The sequence below is a fragment of the Parambassis ranga genome, chromosome 17 (assembly GCF_900634625.1).
Source record: "Parambassis ranga chromosome 17, fParRan2.1, whole genome shotgun sequence".
NCBI classification, from domain to species: domain Eukaryota; kingdom Metazoa; phylum Chordata; class Actinopteri; family Ambassidae; genus Parambassis; species Parambassis ranga.
Window position 1 is genome coordinate 16,177,000 of NC_041037.1, and position 19,802 is coordinate 16,196,801.

Consider the following 19,802-nt stretch of genomic DNA (forward strand, 5'->3'; position numbering starts at 1 on the left):
TTTCAGGCGGTTCTGCAAATGCATTGTAATCAACATTTTTTTTAACATAGTGTTAGACTCCATCTATCAGCAGACGTCCAATTTTAAAGGGCTAATATCAGGATTGCTGTAATCTGTAAATATTGAACTGGGGCATGTTTCTGTTAGTAGTGTACTGTATGAAGTATGTTCAGTCAGTGAACCCTGTGACAGCTCAGCCCATTTCAAGCACCATGTAAAGAGAATAAATAAACAGTAATTAGTTGTTAGTAGCGTGTCACAGGTAGCGTGTCAGGCCCTTTTTAGTCATTCCAGTTAGCAGACAGTGCAGCATGCCTTGTGTTTTTTCTGGATCTTTTTGATACCTGGTCCCACTTGTCTCTCTGTGCATCTGTCTCCCTCCACCTGCCTCATATTTCCATTGGCTGAACCTCTTGCTGGGGTGTGGTTTTTCTTCTCCTTTGTGCTGCTGTCTTCACAGTTATCTTCATTGTCTTCAATGATGACCAGCTCGGCCTTCAGGGAGCCTTCAAACTCCTGCACCTGCCCGCTGTCGTCCTGTGCTGTCTGGTAGCCCATGAAGATGGCTGTGATTGGCTCAGTTGTCTCCATAATGTTGAGGATGGTGTAAGGGGTGTCGTCTCCGTAGAGTGGTGAGGGCACTCGGTCAGTGTGGCTTGGGCCATGGTACAGAGCAGTGGATTGGTTGTGGCTGTTCTCCGTCTGGCTGTTTGACTGGTACGATGGTGTCTTGTAACTATGTTCTTGTTCGTCAACACTGATATAATCAGCGAGAGGAATATAATTGGCTGGAGTGTAGCAGAGCTGTGGTTGATAAAATGACACTCCTCGCTGGTCATGTGATCTGGGAGGGGGGTAGCCATTGGGTCTGCTACCATTTATCCAACTACTGCTTCTGATGATGCCGTTGCTGTGGTGGCTCACAGGCCCACCTCCCTGAACACTGTGGCAATTCCTCACTTGGTATGAACTGTGGTGATCATCTTGCTGGTTGCCATAGTGATGTCCCAGGTGATGACTTTGCCTCAGGTTGCTGTGGTTGTTTCTGCATTCCTGCCTGCTGTAATGGTAGCGATGCTCATCGAGCCATTTCTCCCTGCCGTTGAAGTCTTTCTCTGCTATGTTGTGTTTGAGGACGTGGTGACCGTAATGTCCTCCCTGGTTTCTGAGGTCATGCCCCTCCACTGTGTCTCTCTCTTCTTGGTGGCTGTAAAAGCAGTGCTCCTCCCTTCTGCTGGGATTTTGGCAGAGGTTTTGGTGTTTGACTTGGTTGTGCACAGTAGCACTTCTCAGCAACTGTTCCACCTCAGTGGCTGACAGCTCAGAAACACAGCTCTCATCTGTTGACCCCTAGAAGTAAAAACAAAGACTCAAATGTGTCACAACAAAGCAGAGAACAAGAGGCATCTATGTGACTTTAAGGACAGAAAACACTCTGAGTTTACACACTGCCTAAGTACTAGGGATGTCCCGATCAGGTTTTTTTGCCCTCGAGTCCGAGTCATTTGATTTTGAGTATCTGCCGATACCGAGTCCCGATCCCATACTTTCAGGATTCTCTATAAAGGCAAAACGTGTGTGTGTGTGTCCAGAGCGCCACGCTAGGACATTTCAGACACGCAGCAGCTCATCGAGACCTCGAACCCAGGACCTCTCGCGCCAAAAGCGACTGTCATATCCCTACACTACAGGACACAGAGCCACCCTGCACAGAAGGCGTTAACTTTGCCAGCCCTAATAAATATATATCCGAGTCCTGATCGGGAGGTAATGTCCAATTCCAATTGAGTCTGAAATCACGTAATCGGGCCCAATTTCCAATCACGTGATCGGATCGGGACATCCCTACTAACTTTACTGTTCTGATAAACCTGTTTATAACAATCATTTTCTTTCCAAGGCTTTAGACATACCTCTTGAGAACCGACAGCATAAACACACTTCCTGCCATCGTCATAAACCTTGAGGCCGGTGTGTTTTAGCTCCTCAGGAAGGACATTGGCAGTAGAAAGTACTGTGCTCTCCCCAGTCAACATGTTTTTAGTCACATTGATCTCCATGGCAAACAGAGCTGAGAGACACAGATAGAGACTATGTTAATGTCCACACTGAGTAACAATACAGGCTTTTAGTGGAGTAGAGTTTGAATATCTTTACAGATGCGTCTGGAAATGATCTTACTCTTTCTTGGAGTGGTTGGTTCAGAATCTTGATTGGCTGGTGGAGAGAGGCATTCTGGGACATCAGGAACCACTCGAGTGACCTGTAATGGTTCTGTGAGACGTCAAACAGAACCTTTAGCATGAATGCATATGTGGTGTGGGTCAAAGTCAGAAACATTTGAATTCAAGTCGTGGCTTACCTGGAACAAAGCTGTCCTGGGCCTCCTGGAAGGCAGACACAAGTCAGTAAGAGCAACACAAGGAAGGTGAGAGCTGTGTGTGAGGACAGTGGATATCTATGTGTGTTCTGTACCTTGATAATATCCTCTGTACTCTTCTCCACAGCTTTCAGTCTGTTAAGGATGAAGCTCTCGTTGGTAGAAATCATTGACTCCTCTCTTTCTAGAGACTCCACCTCCATCTCTATCCTGTTGGGACAAAGAGTCAGCACAGGCCCAAACAGCACTGTATCCATGTGTGTGTGTGTGTAAATACACATGTGATACTGTAATATATTTTTAGTACCGATGGATGCTAAGCTGCAGGGCTCTGGTTTGCTGCTGCATGGAGTCTGCTGCATTGTTGGAAGCTGAGTCCGGTAGCAGCCACTGCTCTCTCAGTGCCTTTTTCTGTACAAACAAAGGACAGAGGATCATGAGCTCCACCAACAGGCACAAAAACAGCCCTGGTGGTGAGACAGATGGGTGGAATGTCTTTTCACCAAACATGTACCTTTATATGCTGTAGTTTTAATTTCTCCTGGTCCAGCTCCAACTTCTTTTGTCTAATGTCCTCTTGAATGCGATGTTTCACCTGTTCCATCAAAGACAAAGTCACCCACAACTTACAATACACTCTTACATTTAAAGCCTGAGTGGTATATTATTCTGTCAATGTTATCACAGATATATTGGTGCATGCTGATTAATATGTGCTTATAGTATAATTAGCAGCTGTGCAGATGTACCGATGGTAAGTTGCTAACTGCTTTATTACTACAACTGAACCCTGAGGTAAAGGTACATGCAGGTGTGGTTACAGAATATGAACATTAGTGTTTCTGTAGAGCAGATGCTGTGTAAAACTTTACAGTGATGGCCTGGAGCCTCTCCTTCAGCAAGTTACTCTCCTCCATACTGCTACGTCAGGACCGTCTAAGAGAGCAAAAAGAAAGCAGACGCGTATGTCAGACATGTTTACCTGCAGTTCCACAGATAAATAAACACATTATGCATGGAGCAACAAGTTATACCAGCCACACTGTGACTCAAGCTACATGTTTAGACAGCACGATGTAACAGGTCTTACCGCACAAATTTTTGCAGACTTCTGCAGTATGCACAATATACAAACTGCTTCATTCTCTACAGCAGTGGGTATTTTGCTGTCCGTCTAATGCAACTACTTTAGTGTCATCAAATTAAAGAGGTCACTGTTACAATGACCAGTGCTACATCAGGCTAACCTATGTGTCAGTTTACCAATCTATTAAAACAAGAGACGAGTTCCTGACAGGGGTCCTTGATTTACAAGACTCTGCTTTAACCACAGCTGCTGTGGCCAGACTGGCTGTCTGCCACACACAGTCCAAACCAGTGTAATGATCATATCACGTATTTGCATATGTTTAAATGATCACACTTCTGGTCTGGGTATTACATGGGACAGGCCTGCAGTCAGTCGCTATGATTAAACACTGTAGTTTATTTTTTCACCTAGTAACGGTCTAAAGCAGCTGCAGCATGAAGGGTTCACCTTTGATGGAGTGGATCTGTAACTTCCTGCTCAAAAATATACCACTCTGGCTTTTTATATGCTACAGGGTCAGTATTTATATCCACTGGGTCAGTGGGCCATCTGCTGGGGGAGCATTGATGTCCTGTTGGTTCAGCTGTCCACATTGTGTACCACGTGGTTACCTTGTTATTCAATGTTTATTTTGTTTCTTTTAGCAGTTTATCATTTGGATGTTGCACACCAACAGAACCAACACCAACAGTGTATGACCCTCTCAGATCCAGCTGTGATTGTGATGTTATTGTGTGATAAACTCAATGCTTTGTTATGTTTGTGCTCATTTGTGTTTAAAGCAACAGACAATAAAAGTCTGTGCATTCTGTGCTTGTCAGATTCTTTGTCATGTTTTCTTTTATGCCTGCCCTGATTAGTCAGCACATGTGGGATTAAACTTGCCAACCTGGAGGAGGTGGCGAGGGACAGAGTGCTGGCTAAACTGCTGACAATCATGGACAATCCCTCTAACCCTCTCCACAGCACTGTGGACAGACTGAGAAGCAGCTTCAGCAGCAGACTCCTGCTGCCCCGCTGCTCTAAGGAACAGTACAGGAAGTCCTTCCTGCCGCCGCCTGTATAACTCCTCTGTGACTGTCAGAGCTGTGCTCACAAACTGGGACTAAAGCATCACCACAGGTGCACTTCAAACTCCTCATTTACATTAACTGTGTATTTATGTTCATTTATCTGTTGCTATGAGTGTGGATGTATATAAGAGGGAACGTTCATTATTGTTCTTAGATGTGTGCTGCTGCTACTACAACCTAATTTCCCTACAGGGACTAATAAAGTAAATCTTAATCTTCTCACAAACGAACAGCGTCAAAGCTAATAATTCATCGGCCTCAATCAGTTTAATTGACACATTAGATTATTGTACCTTTTTCATGTCTTTAACAAAGCACCCATACTTTGCTTTGAGCACATTTTTGGAGCATGCGGGTTATTCTGAAGAATATTCTGAAAAGTATTTATTATTGTCTTGAATGTTTAGGACATTAATAAGAGATTCTTTAAGAGTTACATTTACAGCAAATGAAAATGTGGAATTAATGTAAAATTAATTGTGACTTTTTAATCAGTAGTGTTTAAACATATTTGTCTGTCCAGTTTTCACAAACAGGAAGACCAAAGAGTCTTTATGTTTATTTCTGCTGTCTAGTTTCACATGGAGATCTATGAGGACATTAACCAATCATCTTGTTCCAAACTGTTTGAAACATTAGATTTTTGTTACACCAATAATAATATGAAATTGCTGTTTGTAGTTTCCCCCGGACAGATATGGGTCAGGAGAATTTGAACAGGGGGCAGATGAATAAAGGGGTTGAGTGGGAGGAGGGTATACTGCTTCTATTTCCAGGTCACCATTTGCCAAAGTCTATCCTAAACACCGATGACCGTGAGATGCATGTATAGATTTCCGCTGCACTCTATCTGATCAGATATATAGTTCTATAGAAAAGGTTTTTTGCTGTCCTGTAATGTAAGGTCGGCTGTATGCCTCACGGCTAAACAAACACCACACTAACATGTTACTGACCCACTGCCTCAGGTCAGACAGGAGAAAAGCATCTCACATTAATTTTGCTTTAACTCATCTTAACAAACCAGTGGATCCACATGGCAGGCTGCATGTTATTCTGCCCTAACTCCTTTAAACAAGGCATCCTGTCAGTCAGAGGTGTGGGTTTAATCTGACCCCTGTCCACTCACACGGACAGTTCTGTGTTTATCCAATCAGTCCTACATGACAGTCATCTGTGAAAACATAGGCTGTTAGCCAAACAGCACACCTATCTGTATAATCTATCAGGACAACTCCTAGGAAATAAAGGTTGAGTTTATCAGCCTGCCAGTCAGTGAGGTAACCAGTCAGTTGGTAAACTGAGCTAATCTTCTCATGAGGCTCTTAATCTGTGTAAGCCATCTGCTTGCCAACTACAGACAGTTACAGCAACGCGGTGTGGACTGATCAGTACAATTGTCATGTGCTCATTTTCCCCTTTAATATCTCTTCTGTGGCGTACAGTATAATTTACTGTCAAATCATTATTACAGCTCTGTGCTAGAGCCTGCACGCCACTTTTGTATATTTTAATATGGAAACTGTACTCTCCAACTTTTCAGCAACTGAAGCATTGAAACATATTTGTCTACGTTGTACTGACGTATGTATTTAATAACGTGGTCCATGACAAGGTGTAGGTCTTGTGCACACTCACACAAAAACCGCTGTGTGCTGTGTGCACAGATCAAATATGCAGGAACTTTAGATGCTTCAGAGCTTTTAAAACATTTCAGGTGGAAGACTTTTAACAGATTACAAGTGACCACAGAACCATAAAAAGTGGCAAATTAAAACACACTGTGTCTTCACAGGGCAGCACTGCAGGATACTTCTGCACACAAAAGCCACAAACCAGTGCAATGTCAATGTAATCACATCAGTCCAATCAATAGTTGTTGTACAGTGAAAGTCAGCAATTTGTGCTGCAGTGTGTCAAAGCCAGTATTCAGAATAAAGTTTATTAATTAAATATAAACAATGTAAATACACAAAGTGTAACCTAGGCTGAAGCCCTGCAGGGAGAAGCAGCAGGAGAAACTGAAGCTTAAACAGAATTAAAGAATTATCTGCACCTCTCACCGTGTTGTCTCCGTGTGGCTCTTTCTCCGCTGTAGTCACTTTGTCAATTTACATGTGTGTCACTGTCAAAGCCACCATGACAGTCTGCATATTAACCCCAGTTCAAGTTTGGCTGAGCAAGAGTTAAACTCCTGTTGAAGTCTTTCGCCTGCTAGCTATTAGCTTAATTCATCACAATACATATTTGAAGTGTTTTAACGCTGTTGCTGCACGTTAGAAAATAGGAGTTAGTAATTACGAAGAAACTTCAGTAGTTGGTGAATCGCAGCCTGTGGAACTCTTTAACGTGAACTAACCTTTAAACAGCAGAAACTGAGCACATGGGGTTAAGTTAGCTTACCTGACAGCAGCTCTCTGCCTCTCGCGCTGAACGCTTGTGAGTCTGTCCCGCGGGAAGAAGCTCGCGACCACCAGGACGCAGGTGCAGGGGGAGGAGCTATGTGTTGCTGATTGACAGCTGACTGTCCTCTGATTAGCCAATAGAAATGAGAAACTCGGTGCCTCTAAAGTCTGTCAAATTAAAAGTCTGAAGAAGCCAACAAAAAGTTAGTGAACATAAGTCAGACCTAAACACATTTTACTCAGTTTAAATGTGAATTACAGTACATACATTTAACGTACATCATTTTTATGCGTTTTTATATTTGAAGACTTATTTTTTACATTTTATTTTTATAATGTACTTCTACCCTGTACTGTACATTTGAATGGCAAATTTTGTTTTATGAAAAAAAAGTTTTATTGATACTAAGAATCATGTTTAAACTGTGTTTAGCACTACTAAAAAGCTATTTAATACTGTTTTTACAGTATATATGTGTATGAGTATATAGAGTATACATTATGTAATTACATCAAAAATATATTCTTCATTTAACTGGGCTGCCATCAAGATATTTAATTAGCTTTATATCTGCATGTAATAATTATTGTAGTCCTTTTTTAAAAAACATATTGGATCTGCAACTTCAGCTGTAGTTTTGTCAGTGTGCAGCAGATGGAAGTCTTGTATCATTTATTGGAGCCACGCTGTGTGACTGGTCCAAAATAGGGAATTACCTGGTTCCTACAGGCTAAATCTACAAGAAGTGTTGTGAATAGAATAAGTCGGAAAAGGATACATATGGAGGATACATGGCCTCTGCCTTATTCTAAAAAGTATACATGAATATTCATTTTACCTAATTCAAAGACTGGATAAATTACAATATAAATGTGATTTTTTTGTGAATTGTCTATAATATTATTATATTTTATCATATAAAATATAAGGCAGATCCATTTTCTATTTAAGGTATTTAAAACATTAAACTGGAAAACATTTAGTGGTGAATTAGCATATTGTATCGGTATTAGGTTACATGATACATGTCATTAGTCAGACTGTGGCCTTTTAAATGAGTTAACATGCCAACATGTTTAGTTTTATGTTGTTACTGTTACCGGGTAACTACTTATAATGTGTTACTACTACTGCTAATACTGGAAGCAGAAGATAAAGTAGATTAAATCTTAACACAGGCAAGAAGTTTCAGTGGCTGAAACACTTCGATAAACCATTTGAATAATTCCTTTATTTCATTGTTAGATAGAATACATGGCATCTTTGTGAGAGCATCCATTTTAATGCAAGATGTTACATAGGCCTACTATATGGTACATACAGTAATATTGTTACAATTTGTGCCAGTATAACTAATGTTATCTCTAAATGTATGCCTGCTTTAAAAAAAGAAGAGCGTTACATAAATATGAATAAATACATCAGAAGAAATAATCTCATAGCTAGCCTGTGAGTTTGAAGTCATGTACAACTGTACTTTCAAACCTTATACATATACAGGATGACATGGACAGGAAGACACTAGAGACAGTAGAAGGATTCTACACATGCAAGGCTGTCCAATCGTAGGATCACTGCCCTACCCACTATTTCACCCACCATGGCAAGCTCATGTTTCTCCTCTTATTTTGAAATCATGCAGGATGTTTAAAATCACCACTAACAGCAATATATTATGTGTCATTGGAGCTTCCCACACAGATCCAAGACTGTGAACCAGTCCATTATGGTGGAATTACTGCATTTCCATTCCCATATGTGTCTTTATTTTCTTCTACACCACGGAGGAACTAACCGACTAATGAGTGTCTAATTCTGACGGGCACACTTTGTTTTATCACTAGGATGCAAACAAAATAGGACCAGATGCAACCAAACCACCAGAGGACAACAAAGACACACAAAACTTTGTTTCAGACTCTGTCTTAAATCTTTACAGGTGTGGAGAGTAGGAGGTAAATTGTTAAGGACTGACCAACATGAACGTACATTATTTTACACACCTGTTCCCCTTGAAGTAGTGTCATCATCACACTATAATTAAAGTGTTCAGTGACACATGGATATAGGTAAACCACATTCTACCTCCAGTCATGTAGTCTACTCTTTTTCAATTCTATGTCCAAAAATACTGTTCAAAAAATAAAGGAACACTTAAAGAACACAATGTAACTCCAAGTCAGTCACTCTTCTGTGAAATCAGCCTGTCCAGTTAGGATCCACACTGATTGTGAATCAGTTTCAGCTGCTGTTGTGCAAATGGAACAGACAACAGGTGGAAATGAGGCAGTTATCAAGACAGCCCTATAAAGGAGAGGTTCTGCAGGTGCTGACCACAGACCATTTCTCTGCTCTCATCCTTTCTGCCTGATGTTTGATCACTTTTGCATTTTGTCAGTGCTCTCACCCCTAGAGGTAGCATGAGGCGGTGTCTACAACCCACACAAGCTGCTCAGGTGCAAGGGGCCGTTGTATGCATGACAACGCTAGGCCTCATGTGGCTGGAGTGTGTCAGCAGTTCCTGCATGATGAAGGCATTGATGCTATGGACTGGCCTGCTCATTCTATTTACCAACATCACGTTGCACCACAGACTGTCCAGGAGTTGACTGATGCTTTAATCCAGGTCTGGGAGGAGATCCTTCAGGAGAGCATCCACCGCCTCATCAGGAGCATGCCCAGGTGTTGTAGGGAGGTCATACAGGCACATGGAGGCCACACACATTGCTGAGCCTCATTCTGACTTGTCTTGAGGAATTTCCACTCAAGCTGGATCAGCCTGTAATGTGATTTTCCACTTTTAGTTTGAGTATGGTTCCAAATCCAGACCTTCATGGGTCAATAATTCTGATTTATATTGATAATTTTAGTATTCCACTTTGTAATGAGTGAAGATTTCAACTGGAATATTGCATTCATTGAGACCTAGGAGGTGTTATTTTAGTGTTCCCTTTACTCTTTGAGCAGTGTACAATCAAAATCATCAAGTTGAGCTGCAGCAGGTGCTGCTGATCATCAGTCCTTGATGAATTGATCATCAGCAAATGTATAGACCTCTGTAAAAACAGATGTTTTGACAGTTTGCTGCTCTGGAACTTTCAGGTGTGTGTTAACACAATGCTGAGAGGGAAATACATGAACAATGGTGTTAGAGAAGCAGCTGCTGTTTCACATGAATCTAGAAAGACTTATAAAACTAAAACTAAACTATTTGGAGTTCATCGTTCTACAGTGAGAAAGATTATTCACAAGTGGAAAACATTGAAGACAGCTGTCAATCTTCACAGGAGTGGACGTCCCAGCAAATTCAGCCCAAGATCAGAGAAATACAACAAAACCCAGGAGCTACATGTCAGAGCCTACAGACCTCACTGAGCATGCTCAGTGTTTATGTGACAGCACAATTAGAAGAAGACTGAACAAATACAGTTTGTTTGAAGGGTTACCAGGAGAAAGACTCTTCTGTCTAAAAAGCACATGGAAGCAGGACTGAGGTTCACTAAACTGCATCTGAACAAAGAACAACACTTGTGGAACAATGTCCTATGGACAGATGAGACCAAAGTGGAGCTGTTTGGTCTTAATGATCACCACCATGTCTGCTGAAAACCAAACACAGCATTTCAGCAGAAATACATCATACAATTGTCAAGCATGGTGGTGGAGGTCTGATGATTTGGGCTTGTTGAGTCAGAGTCGCCGATACAAACATTCTAGAGGAACATGTGAGACCATCTGTCTGACAGTTAAAGCTTGGTGGCTCATACAACCGAACAATGATCCAAAGCTCAGCAGCTAATCCACAGGTAGGACAGAATGAAAAATCAAAGAATCAAGGTTCCAGAATGGTCTACTCAAAGTCCAGACTTCAACAATACAATAGAATACAATACAATTCACAATAGAAATACTGTGGTGGGAGCTTAGGAGGGCTGAAAAAAAAATGAAGCAGTGTTGTGAAGGAGAATGAACCAAAATCCTCCAGAACCACATGAGACACTGATCGAGTCATACTGCTAAAGGTGGATCTACAAGTTGCTGAATCATGAGAGGCACTTAGTGTTGTTCATATGTTTGCTTTGCATTTTTTGCTAAATAAATAATGACAGGTGTAAAATTTAGCCAAAGATACAGAGTATAATCATGAAACAGCACAGGTAGGACATCATGTTTCAGCACCAGCTGTATAAAGAGAAGCTCATTTTTGCTTCTTGATCCTCAGATTTCATTTGGCATCATATGTTGTTGTTAGCATGAAGTGGCCTGTTACTGATACTTCTAATAATAATACTCAAGATTAAAGTTTAACTGATTAATCAACACTCTAATGCTGTAAATGGCAAATGAGACTAGTATATTGGATAAGTATCCTAAACAGCCAGAAGATACATGTAAAGCTAGAGGCTGCAACAGGAAAATATGAAGGTACTGCACAGAACTGTGATGTTCCTTTCCCCCTTACTCAGGTTGTGGGTAGGTGAGGGGGTGACGGGTCATAGTCAGGTGACTTCTGTGCAGGATCCTGGGCTCTAGAGGAACAGCAAAGAAACATCATGCTTTTATTTTTTGTTTGGTGATGGTACGTCCACTCTGAAGACTGTGACAGGCATCATGTCAGAAAGCACCAGCTGTAGTCATATTATCGTTCACCTGTGAGACGACATATTTGTCGCCGGTCTCCATGGTGCGATTGATGTAGGCTGAAACCTCATCGGTGTTGCCTGTTCCTGCGTCTGAGGGACTCAGAGGCATCCCAGGTCTCTTTTTAAAACACTGGACTACAAAGACAACCTAAGAAGGAAAGACAGACAGTCTAGAATAGTTCCTTCCACTCAAAACAACTGTTTGTATGATCTCACGGGAAGACACAGCCACACGCAAGAAAAAACTAAGGTAGCCTCACAAAAAACAGCTGCATCCTGATGCATTTGTACTATGACTGCATCATTTCTGTTTAGATTGTTTCTGTGACCCATCCAAGACTGCTGTGCATGACTCGTTACACAAAAGAGGAATTCAAGTTCATCCAACCAACAACAGCTTGTGTGCTATATGTGTATGTCCGGCAGCAGATTAGTCCATTAGGCTAGTACTCCTTAAAGGGAAGAGCCTAAATCTTGTAGTTTGGCCCAAGCAGCATAATGAAGTGAGAGAGCAAAGGGCCTCACTGACTCTCTGAAAAGAGATGTATTTAGAAAAGACACTTTAAAATGTCTGGAATGTTACAGAGAGTAAAATATTGAATGATATACACTGAGTAAGGATTCATCCAAAGGCAACGATCCTCTCAGAGTGCACAGTTTGCAACCGTTAGCAACAAGCAGCCAATCACATGGCCATATGTAGTACCAGAGCCCTTGATATAACCCAATCAGAATCAGAATATCAAGGGCTTTGGGTAGGACCAATGATAGGAGGATATCTATTGGTAGGATGCCAGAAAAGAACAGAATTGAACCCTTCCTGCACCCAATGAGAATCTGTTTTTTTTTGTTGTTGTTGTTGAGGGAATCGAATTATTGGTGGGGACAATTTAGTAATCGCTGGACATTGGTGGGGACACGTCCCCTCCGTCCATGCTAAAACTAAGCCCTTGATTATAACACAGTAAGCATCTGATTGTTTTTTTGTCAACCTAATAGAGCAACTTTTCCACTTTAAACCACTGAGTGGTCAATAAAAGTACCCAAACATGCAACTTTAATACAACCTTAACTGCATGACATGTTATTTAGTGTTGTTTTATGGTATGAGCACAGTTAAATTTCAAATGCATGTCTTTGTGTCCAAGTATTGGCACAAATTAGCCGCTGGATAGTAACAGTGTATGTATATTGTGGGGGGGGGGGGGGGGGGGGGTAGTTGGCTAAGCAGTCTTTTAAATTGGTTTGCCAAAACAATATATATATATATATATATATATATATATATATATATATATATATATAGGTCAAAGGCTAAGTGCATAGTAGTTAAGTGAATAAAGTACTGTTTTTACACTGGCCTAGTTGTGGAATGGTCAGCTGGTGGGTGCTGATTTACCAGAAAGACGGCGATAGCAGCACCTATGATCTGTCCTGCTATCACATCACTCCAGTGGTTACGATATTCAGCCACTCTGTTGATGCCTGTCAGCACAGCCAGACTGACCATGGAGAGGCTGAGGAGTGGGCCAGCCAGACGACCTCCACTGGAGCCAATGCAGCACATGACATACATCTAAAAAAGGACAAATAATTATTTACAAACAAACAAACCGGATTCCATTCCATGACATTAAACTAGAGCCACTCACTGCCAGATAAACAGCTGGGTACAGACTCAGTGCGGCCTCTTTGGAAGGAAATGTCTTCCTGGCTCTTAGGATATCATCAGGGTCACCAGTGCAGGCATCTGATTGGACGACAAAAAGCGGCGTGTCCTGGCAGCCCAGAGCGGTGTAATTGGGCTGACAAACAGACAGGAAGTAAGGAGCCAGACTTCCTGTGACCAGCTGACCGGCGTTTACAAAAATGTCCGTTGCGAACAGACCGAAGACGTAAACACCTACGCAACAAGAGATTTGATTATTAATTAATGAATAATTAAATTCAGTACAGCAGCTCAGGAGTGCCAGAAAATATTTTCTACATAAAATTAAAAATATGTGAAAAATATGTCACCTGGATGTATACATTAGAATTTAGACTGTCCCTTAATTACCAAGGAAACGGAAGGTCCTGCGCACCATGGGGTTCACATAGCAGCAGTCTCCCATTAAAACAACCTTCTCTTGGTCATAGAGGTTGTTTGAGTTGTAGTGAAGCAGGAAGATCACCAGTTCTACTCCTGAAATCTGCAAAACGATATGACAAGGTGTGACAGAGGCCAACCTGGAACACACTCCTTTCAGCTTTGTTTTGGTCTCTACCAACACTTAGAAGATAAATCCCTCACTGTCTTTACCTGCTAGCTGCTACTACTGCTTGACTGCTATTGTTCCAGATAAAATTCCTCTAAAATTCTTTAAATATTAGGGCTCAGTTTGTTAGAATCACTAGCAAGTTAGCAGATCATGCTAATTTTTATTAGTAACTTACACATCAGACACAGGTAAGGTCATCGACATTGGTGACAGGAGGTTGATGGACTAAATCAGGAAATGCATACAGGGGATTGTTCCTGCCGTGAAAGCACTTATAATTAAATGTAACACACACATGTTCACACATTTGTCTTGGAAAGGGTAGCTGTGACATTACTTTTTAGCGCTGGTATAGCGTTCAGGTCAGTGGGATCAATTTCTGGTGTTTACTGAAAAACAACGGATGTCTCTGACAGACTTTTTCCTCATCTAATTATCAGTGAAGAACACATGAAACAACACATTTTAATTGAGCGCAACACCCCACACATAGGAGATAATGATGTTTGGGTCCACTGGACATGAGGGTGTTAAAAGGTTAGGAAGTGACAAATGTGTCAAAGTGATGAAAAAAAGTAGGACAGACTCTGAATTAGAAAATCTAAATACAAAATTGTGGTATATAATTATGGTTTAGTTTAGCACCCTTACCAGTACCACGGGTAATCCGCCCACCACAGAGTACAGGATCACAGGCTGTATGAGGCTGTCCTGCTCAGGTCCAGGATCAGGTTTAGTCAAAGCTGCGTCCCTGCAGATAAAGCCCTGCTGTGCCGGGCTGAAGGTGTCAGTGAACTCACAGTAGTAAACCATCATCAACGTGGCTGACAGAATCACCACCTGGAAGTACAGCATGGTGACAGCACAGGCGTCCTGGAGATTGTTACCACGGCAATGAGAAATACAGTCCTACAGGTGTGAACACATTTATGAAGTCTTGGCTCTTCTCTCTAATCCAGCTTTCTTAGTTTGTGTCACTATGGTTACAGTCCAAATACTCACGGATGATGACTACACTGATGCCTCTCAGTGGTTCTCTTTTGCGTGTTTTTTGTTTGTTTTGTGATTCTGTGAGAGAGAAACCTTGTCCTTCCGCTCCTGTGACTTTATCCAATCATCAGAGTGGAGTGAGTGGGGAATTCATTCTGTTTCACTGAACAATCTCTAAAGGGTCACGTGCCGTCTGTTGAATGAAAACATACATACACCAAACAGCAGAAGGGGTCAATGAGAGAGACAAGGTTTGAAAACCAGAAAGAACCTTCTTTCTGTGAGGTGACAGTGCACCACCCTGCAGCCCATTTTCTGATTGACTATTTGCATGAAGTGGATTTAGTGTGTAAGGGCTCTTGGCTTGGAGCCCTTACACCCTGAGCGCTATGGACAAAAATACAAGAATATTGTCTAACACAGTTCTAAAGCCCATACAACCAAGGTGAGGACCACACAGGCTGCCTCTGGCCCCCATGAGTCTTCTGAAATTTGATTCAACATGCTCAATAAGGCTCTATATTACCCAGTTGGCATATTTTTTTCTTTTAAACCTCCCTATTTTTAGACAATTCAGACAATTGCATGTCCTGGAATGAGAAATATTTCTCATAAGCTCTGCTGCCCTCCAGTGGTAACATTCACAAATAAAAGTGTGTCAATTTTTTAAAATTTATTTTGCTTTTTTTGGTCCTGCTGCTGGGTTGTTGCCCTCCTACAGCCCCCTCCACGTCTCCTGGTGTACTGGCCTGTCTCCTGGTGTCTCCTCTATGCTCTGGACACTGTGCTGACAGACACAGCAAACCTTCTTGCCACAGCTCTCATTGATCCATCCTGGATGAGCTGCACTACCTGAGCAGCTTGTGTGGGTTGTAGACAGCGCCTCATGCTACCTCTAGGGCTGAGAGCACTGACAAAATGCAAAAGTGATCAAACATCAGCAGAAAGGATGAGAGCAGAGAGATGGTCTGTGGTCAGCACCTGCAGAACCTCTCCTTTATAGGGCTGTCTTGATAACTGCCTCATTTCCACCTGTTGTCTGTTCCATTTGCACAACAGCAGCTGAAACTGATTCACAATCAGTGTTGATCCTAACTGGACAGGCTGATGTCACAGAAAAGTGACTGACTTTAGTTACATTGTGTTCTTTAAGTGTTCCTTTATTTTTTAAGCAGTGTTTTTAAATTTATTAATGTATTTTTTTTGTGTGTGTATAATAAATTACAGTTTTTTTAAAACAATTAAAAACAGACCTACAGACACTTTGAATAAATTATTTTAATAGCTGCAGAGCTGTGAGTGGTCAGAGGCTGTACATAATGCTGTGCTCCATGTTTTGGTCCTGTAGAAGTGGTTTATCCATCTTTCCAGTGAGCATCGTCAGTAGGCGGAAGGCGACATTCATCCTGAGTAGCTGTGCGGTGTTGGTTACCATGGTGATCTTCTTCAAGATGAAGGCTGCAGAACTCACCAAAAATCACTCCTGCATTCAGAAAAAAGGACCTCTGCAGTCCGGTCAATGACACACAGTTGTGTAGTTGTGCAGAGCCACATGTTCATGTGAACAAATCCAGACAGTCATCCAGGTCAGGGGTGCTGCTTTCCCCGTCATCATGGCAACAGTCAGTCTCCTGCTGTTCTCTTTTTCGCCTCCGTTTATAAACACTTGTTTTCCCCACATGCTTTTCTTCTTCCTCCCTTTTTTCTGTATCCAGAGTGTGAATGACATTTTGTAGATCCTGTGAGCTGGGAGAATCGGGAGAATCTGGGATTTGTAGTTTTTGTAGTTTCTCTGAAGTCAGGGCAGACTGAAGGTTCTGGAAGAACCTGTAGGTGACAGAGAAGAAATGGTTGAAATGAAAGTTAGGCAGCCTTGCGGATAATCAGCAGACTGACCTGTCTATCCGCCGAAGGTTCTCCTCCATCTTCTGATTGGCTATCTGCGTTAGAAAGTGGATGTACTCATGTTCAACTAGAAGCTTTCCGTCACGGCTCAGAGGGACCTCTAGGCCGTGAGTGCTACGGACTGCCTAAAGGGGAAAAATACAGCAAGATGGGGTTAGACTTCAGGCTAACTAGATCTTACTTACTTGCACTGAACAATGACACAGCTACAGGTCCTACAAAACAATCAAAATCAAATCAAAGAACTTCTCCTGAGGGGGCAATTCAAGGCATTGTAAAGATTACCGCGATGATCTTCCCAGTCTTGCCAATGGTGAGGCCAGAGTTCCTAAAGCCTGAGTTGACAGCCACAGAGTGCTGCAGGAGAGACAACATGTTAGATGTACACCTGGTAAGTCACTGTGCTTTTACAGACAAACTGTATTAGAGAAACAAATAAGGACAAAGTTATATTCTGTGTTTTAGCCGTGGCATTAGCATACTATTGTTAATTTCAATTGAACTCTTAGAAAGAATAAGTTGAAAAGAAAAAGAATCCAAAGTACATAGTGCATGCACCATGAATGATGTGAGTTTTGTATGTACAACCAAATCTAAGTTTAATCTAACACCATTAGCATGTGCGCGTTCTGTTTTTCAACTATTGGCAACACCTGTGGGCAAATAGAAATGACAGTAGCTTCTGTGGCTTGTCCCGCTGAAGAACACATTTGAACACATGATTAGGAATCTTAAAATTTGCTCATCCTGTTAAGTATACATATAAAATAAAAACACACACAAAAACAAACATGTTTTATGCTTACCAAGAGCTGAGCATCCTCCAGCCTCCTACACTGAACATGAAGCACAAAGGGTTCAAACTTAAACACAGCATCCCTGCTAGATTCAGCCAGACCAGACATCTAAAAGTACAATATAGTGACACAATCAAGTAGCACGTTTAATCTTTGTTATCATTTAAGGCAATAACAGGGGTCCATGATTACTCACCAAGCCATCAAATGTGCATGTCTGGTGTGAGACAAACAACCACACACAGTTCTGTTTCTGCACATCACTGCTGTCTGCAGCCTGGAGAGGAACATGTGGAGTTTAACATTAGAGAACGCGGGCTGTACACGACAGAGCCAACAAGCCTCAATCAGCTAAGACGTCTTGTAAGGGTAGTCTAAGGACTGTCCTCACCCCGTCAATGAGGATGATTCTCCCGGAGCAGGAGCTGGTGGTGAAGTACTCCTCACTGCTGTTCAATAGAGACACGACATGTCTAATATCTTCATCCACGCTGCCTTTCTTACTCAGGTCCAACTTGTTCAGACACTGCCTTTTCCACTGGCTGAAGTTTTTCTCCATGTTGTGTTGAAGCCAAGCGACGCTAACGTAGCTAGTAGTAAAATACTAGCTGATAGCTAAACCGTAGCGAGCACTAAGTAGACGTATTTTTGCTCTGGTGTGAGGTAACGACCTAGCAGAATCTCAGAACCCAAGCGGCAAAACTTACCTACACATCTTTAATTCATTTCTACTCACTTAATGCCAGTTAATGCTAACTTTCTGCCTCTTGGTTCTTGTTCTAAGGTTAAGTGACAACAAACGGCGAGCGTGAGCTTACAGCCACACTGCCCCCTGCTGCAGCGGAGAGGAAGTGGCCCTAAGGTATTTTTTTAATATCAAAAGCAAGGCAGTATTTTGCTCTAGTTTTAGTTACGTTTGTGTATATAATGTTCATTACATTTTGTTGGCATGTAAACATAAATTCAAATGAATTTTACATTTTTAAATAAATATATTAAAGGAATCCTAAAATATTGTAATAGTAAATTGAATATCCTAAAGTCTCAAGCTATTTACTATTTACATGGTACATTTTATATTTACACTGAAAAAACACATTTTACTGGATATGCACTTTAAAGAGAAAAAGGAGAGTTATATTAATTTTTGTTACTGTATGCTTTCTAAATATATCTATTGAATTGTGTGTGTGTGTGTGTGTGTGTGTGTGTGTGTGTGTGTGTGTGTGTGAGTGTGAGAGAGAGAGAGACAGACAGAAAGAGAGAGAGAGAGAGAGAGAGAGAGATATCCCCTATAGGACTGGCATGGTTTTGCTGTCCCAGAATCTATAAGTAACACCAGAACAAAGAATAGCAGTTTGAAGAAAACAGTGGAAGTTGCAGAATACAAGGACACAGCACATTAGTTAGATGTAGAGAGCCCTCCCTCAGTGTGACAATCTTTTTTTAAAGGAAAATCTCTTTTACAGTTTTCAATGGTGGATTAATCCATATCCTGTTTAATATTTGGGCTAGAGGTGGATCAGAATTAATGTTTGTCTAATGAATGAACATGTGAGGCAGTATAACCTCGTGGCACATGTTTATAGGGCATGTGGGAAGTAAAAGTTTTTTAAAGTGGCAAATAATAATAACATGGTGTTATAAATAATAATAATATTAATAGCCTAATGTCATATATATATATATAATATTATGGTCTAATATCAGTGGACTTGTTAGTTTATATCTGCCAATTTTAATATTTTATTAACATAAAGCTCTCCTTGGCTTGTATATTTACAAATATAGAATATGTGTATCGAATTTTAATTGTTTGGTTCCACATTCTAATCATCTGGGCTCTAATTTAAGCCATGTTGATTTTGTTTGTCATAAATTAGTAGGATGAATTGTTGAGCTATCTCCGTCTGATTTAAAGTCCTTATAAACACTGCAATGCCAATGTTTGCACAGATTCAAACGTTTAAAAACTTTGTATCTCTGCCACTTGATTTGACTCTCACAGTGGTGACTGTGCACTGTGTGTGTGTGTGGGGGGGGGGGGCACACATCTGTCTTGTGAGGGATTCATGACATCAGCAGATGTGGCTTTAAAATGAAATATCAGGAAAGCAATCAGATAAGCTGACAGTGTGTACCCATGGTAACAAAGTTTACAGGTGGGATGTTTTTTTTTTTAAATTTTATTATTTATTATTTTCAACTTACTACTGTGTTGGATTTGTATAGTCAAATCGACTGCTTGCCGTTGCTC

General features: G+C 41.3%; 3 protein-coding genes across 3 annotated transcripts; all 3 read right to left on the bottom strand.

Moving 5' to 3' along the window:
* Window positions 1-294: 294 nt before the first annotated feature.
* Window positions 295-7,008, bottom strand: LOC114450130 (palmdelphin-like). The gene is made up of 9 exons (XM_028428080.1): window positions 6,947-7,008; window positions 3,253-3,316; window positions 2,895-2,975; window positions 2,688-2,791; window positions 2,476-2,590; window positions 2,363-2,387; window positions 2,182-2,274; window positions 1,914-2,071; window positions 295-1,350 (listed from the first exon to the last, which is right to left on the bottom strand). Exons 2-9 carry the CDS (start codon window positions 3,295-3,297, stop codon window positions 295-297), a joined length of 1,677 nt encoding a protein of 558 aa, XP_028283881.1. The 5' UTR covers window positions 3,298-3,316; window positions 6,947-7,008.
* A 4,440-nt stretch (window positions 7,009-11,448) lies between these two features.
* LOC114449460 (phospholipid phosphatase-related protein type 5-like) lies at window positions 11,449-14,708 on the bottom strand. Its single transcript, XM_028427157.1, has 6 exons — window positions 14,505-14,708; window positions 13,652-13,784; window positions 13,245-13,495; window positions 12,992-13,168; window positions 11,600-11,740; window positions 11,449-11,478 (listed from the first exon to the last, which is right to left on the bottom strand). Exons 1-6 carry the CDS (start codon window positions 14,706-14,708, stop codon window positions 11,449-11,451), a joined length of 936 nt encoding a protein of 311 aa, XP_028282958.1.
* A 1,443-nt stretch (window positions 14,709-16,151) lies between these two features.
* Window positions 16,152-18,333, bottom strand: tyw3 (tRNA-yW synthesizing protein 3 homolog (S. cerevisiae)). The gene is made up of 6 exons (XM_028427158.1): window positions 17,937-18,333; window positions 17,742-17,822; window positions 17,555-17,653; window positions 17,034-17,105; window positions 16,740-16,873; window positions 16,152-16,670 (listed from the first exon to the last, which is right to left on the bottom strand). The coding sequence occupies exons 1-6, from the start codon at window positions 18,102-18,104 to the stop codon at window positions 16,400-16,402; spliced, it is 825 nt and encodes a 274-aa protein (XP_028282959.1). The 5' UTR covers window positions 18,105-18,333; the 3' UTR covers window positions 16,152-16,399.
* Window positions 18,334-19,802: the final 1,469 nt, after the last annotated feature.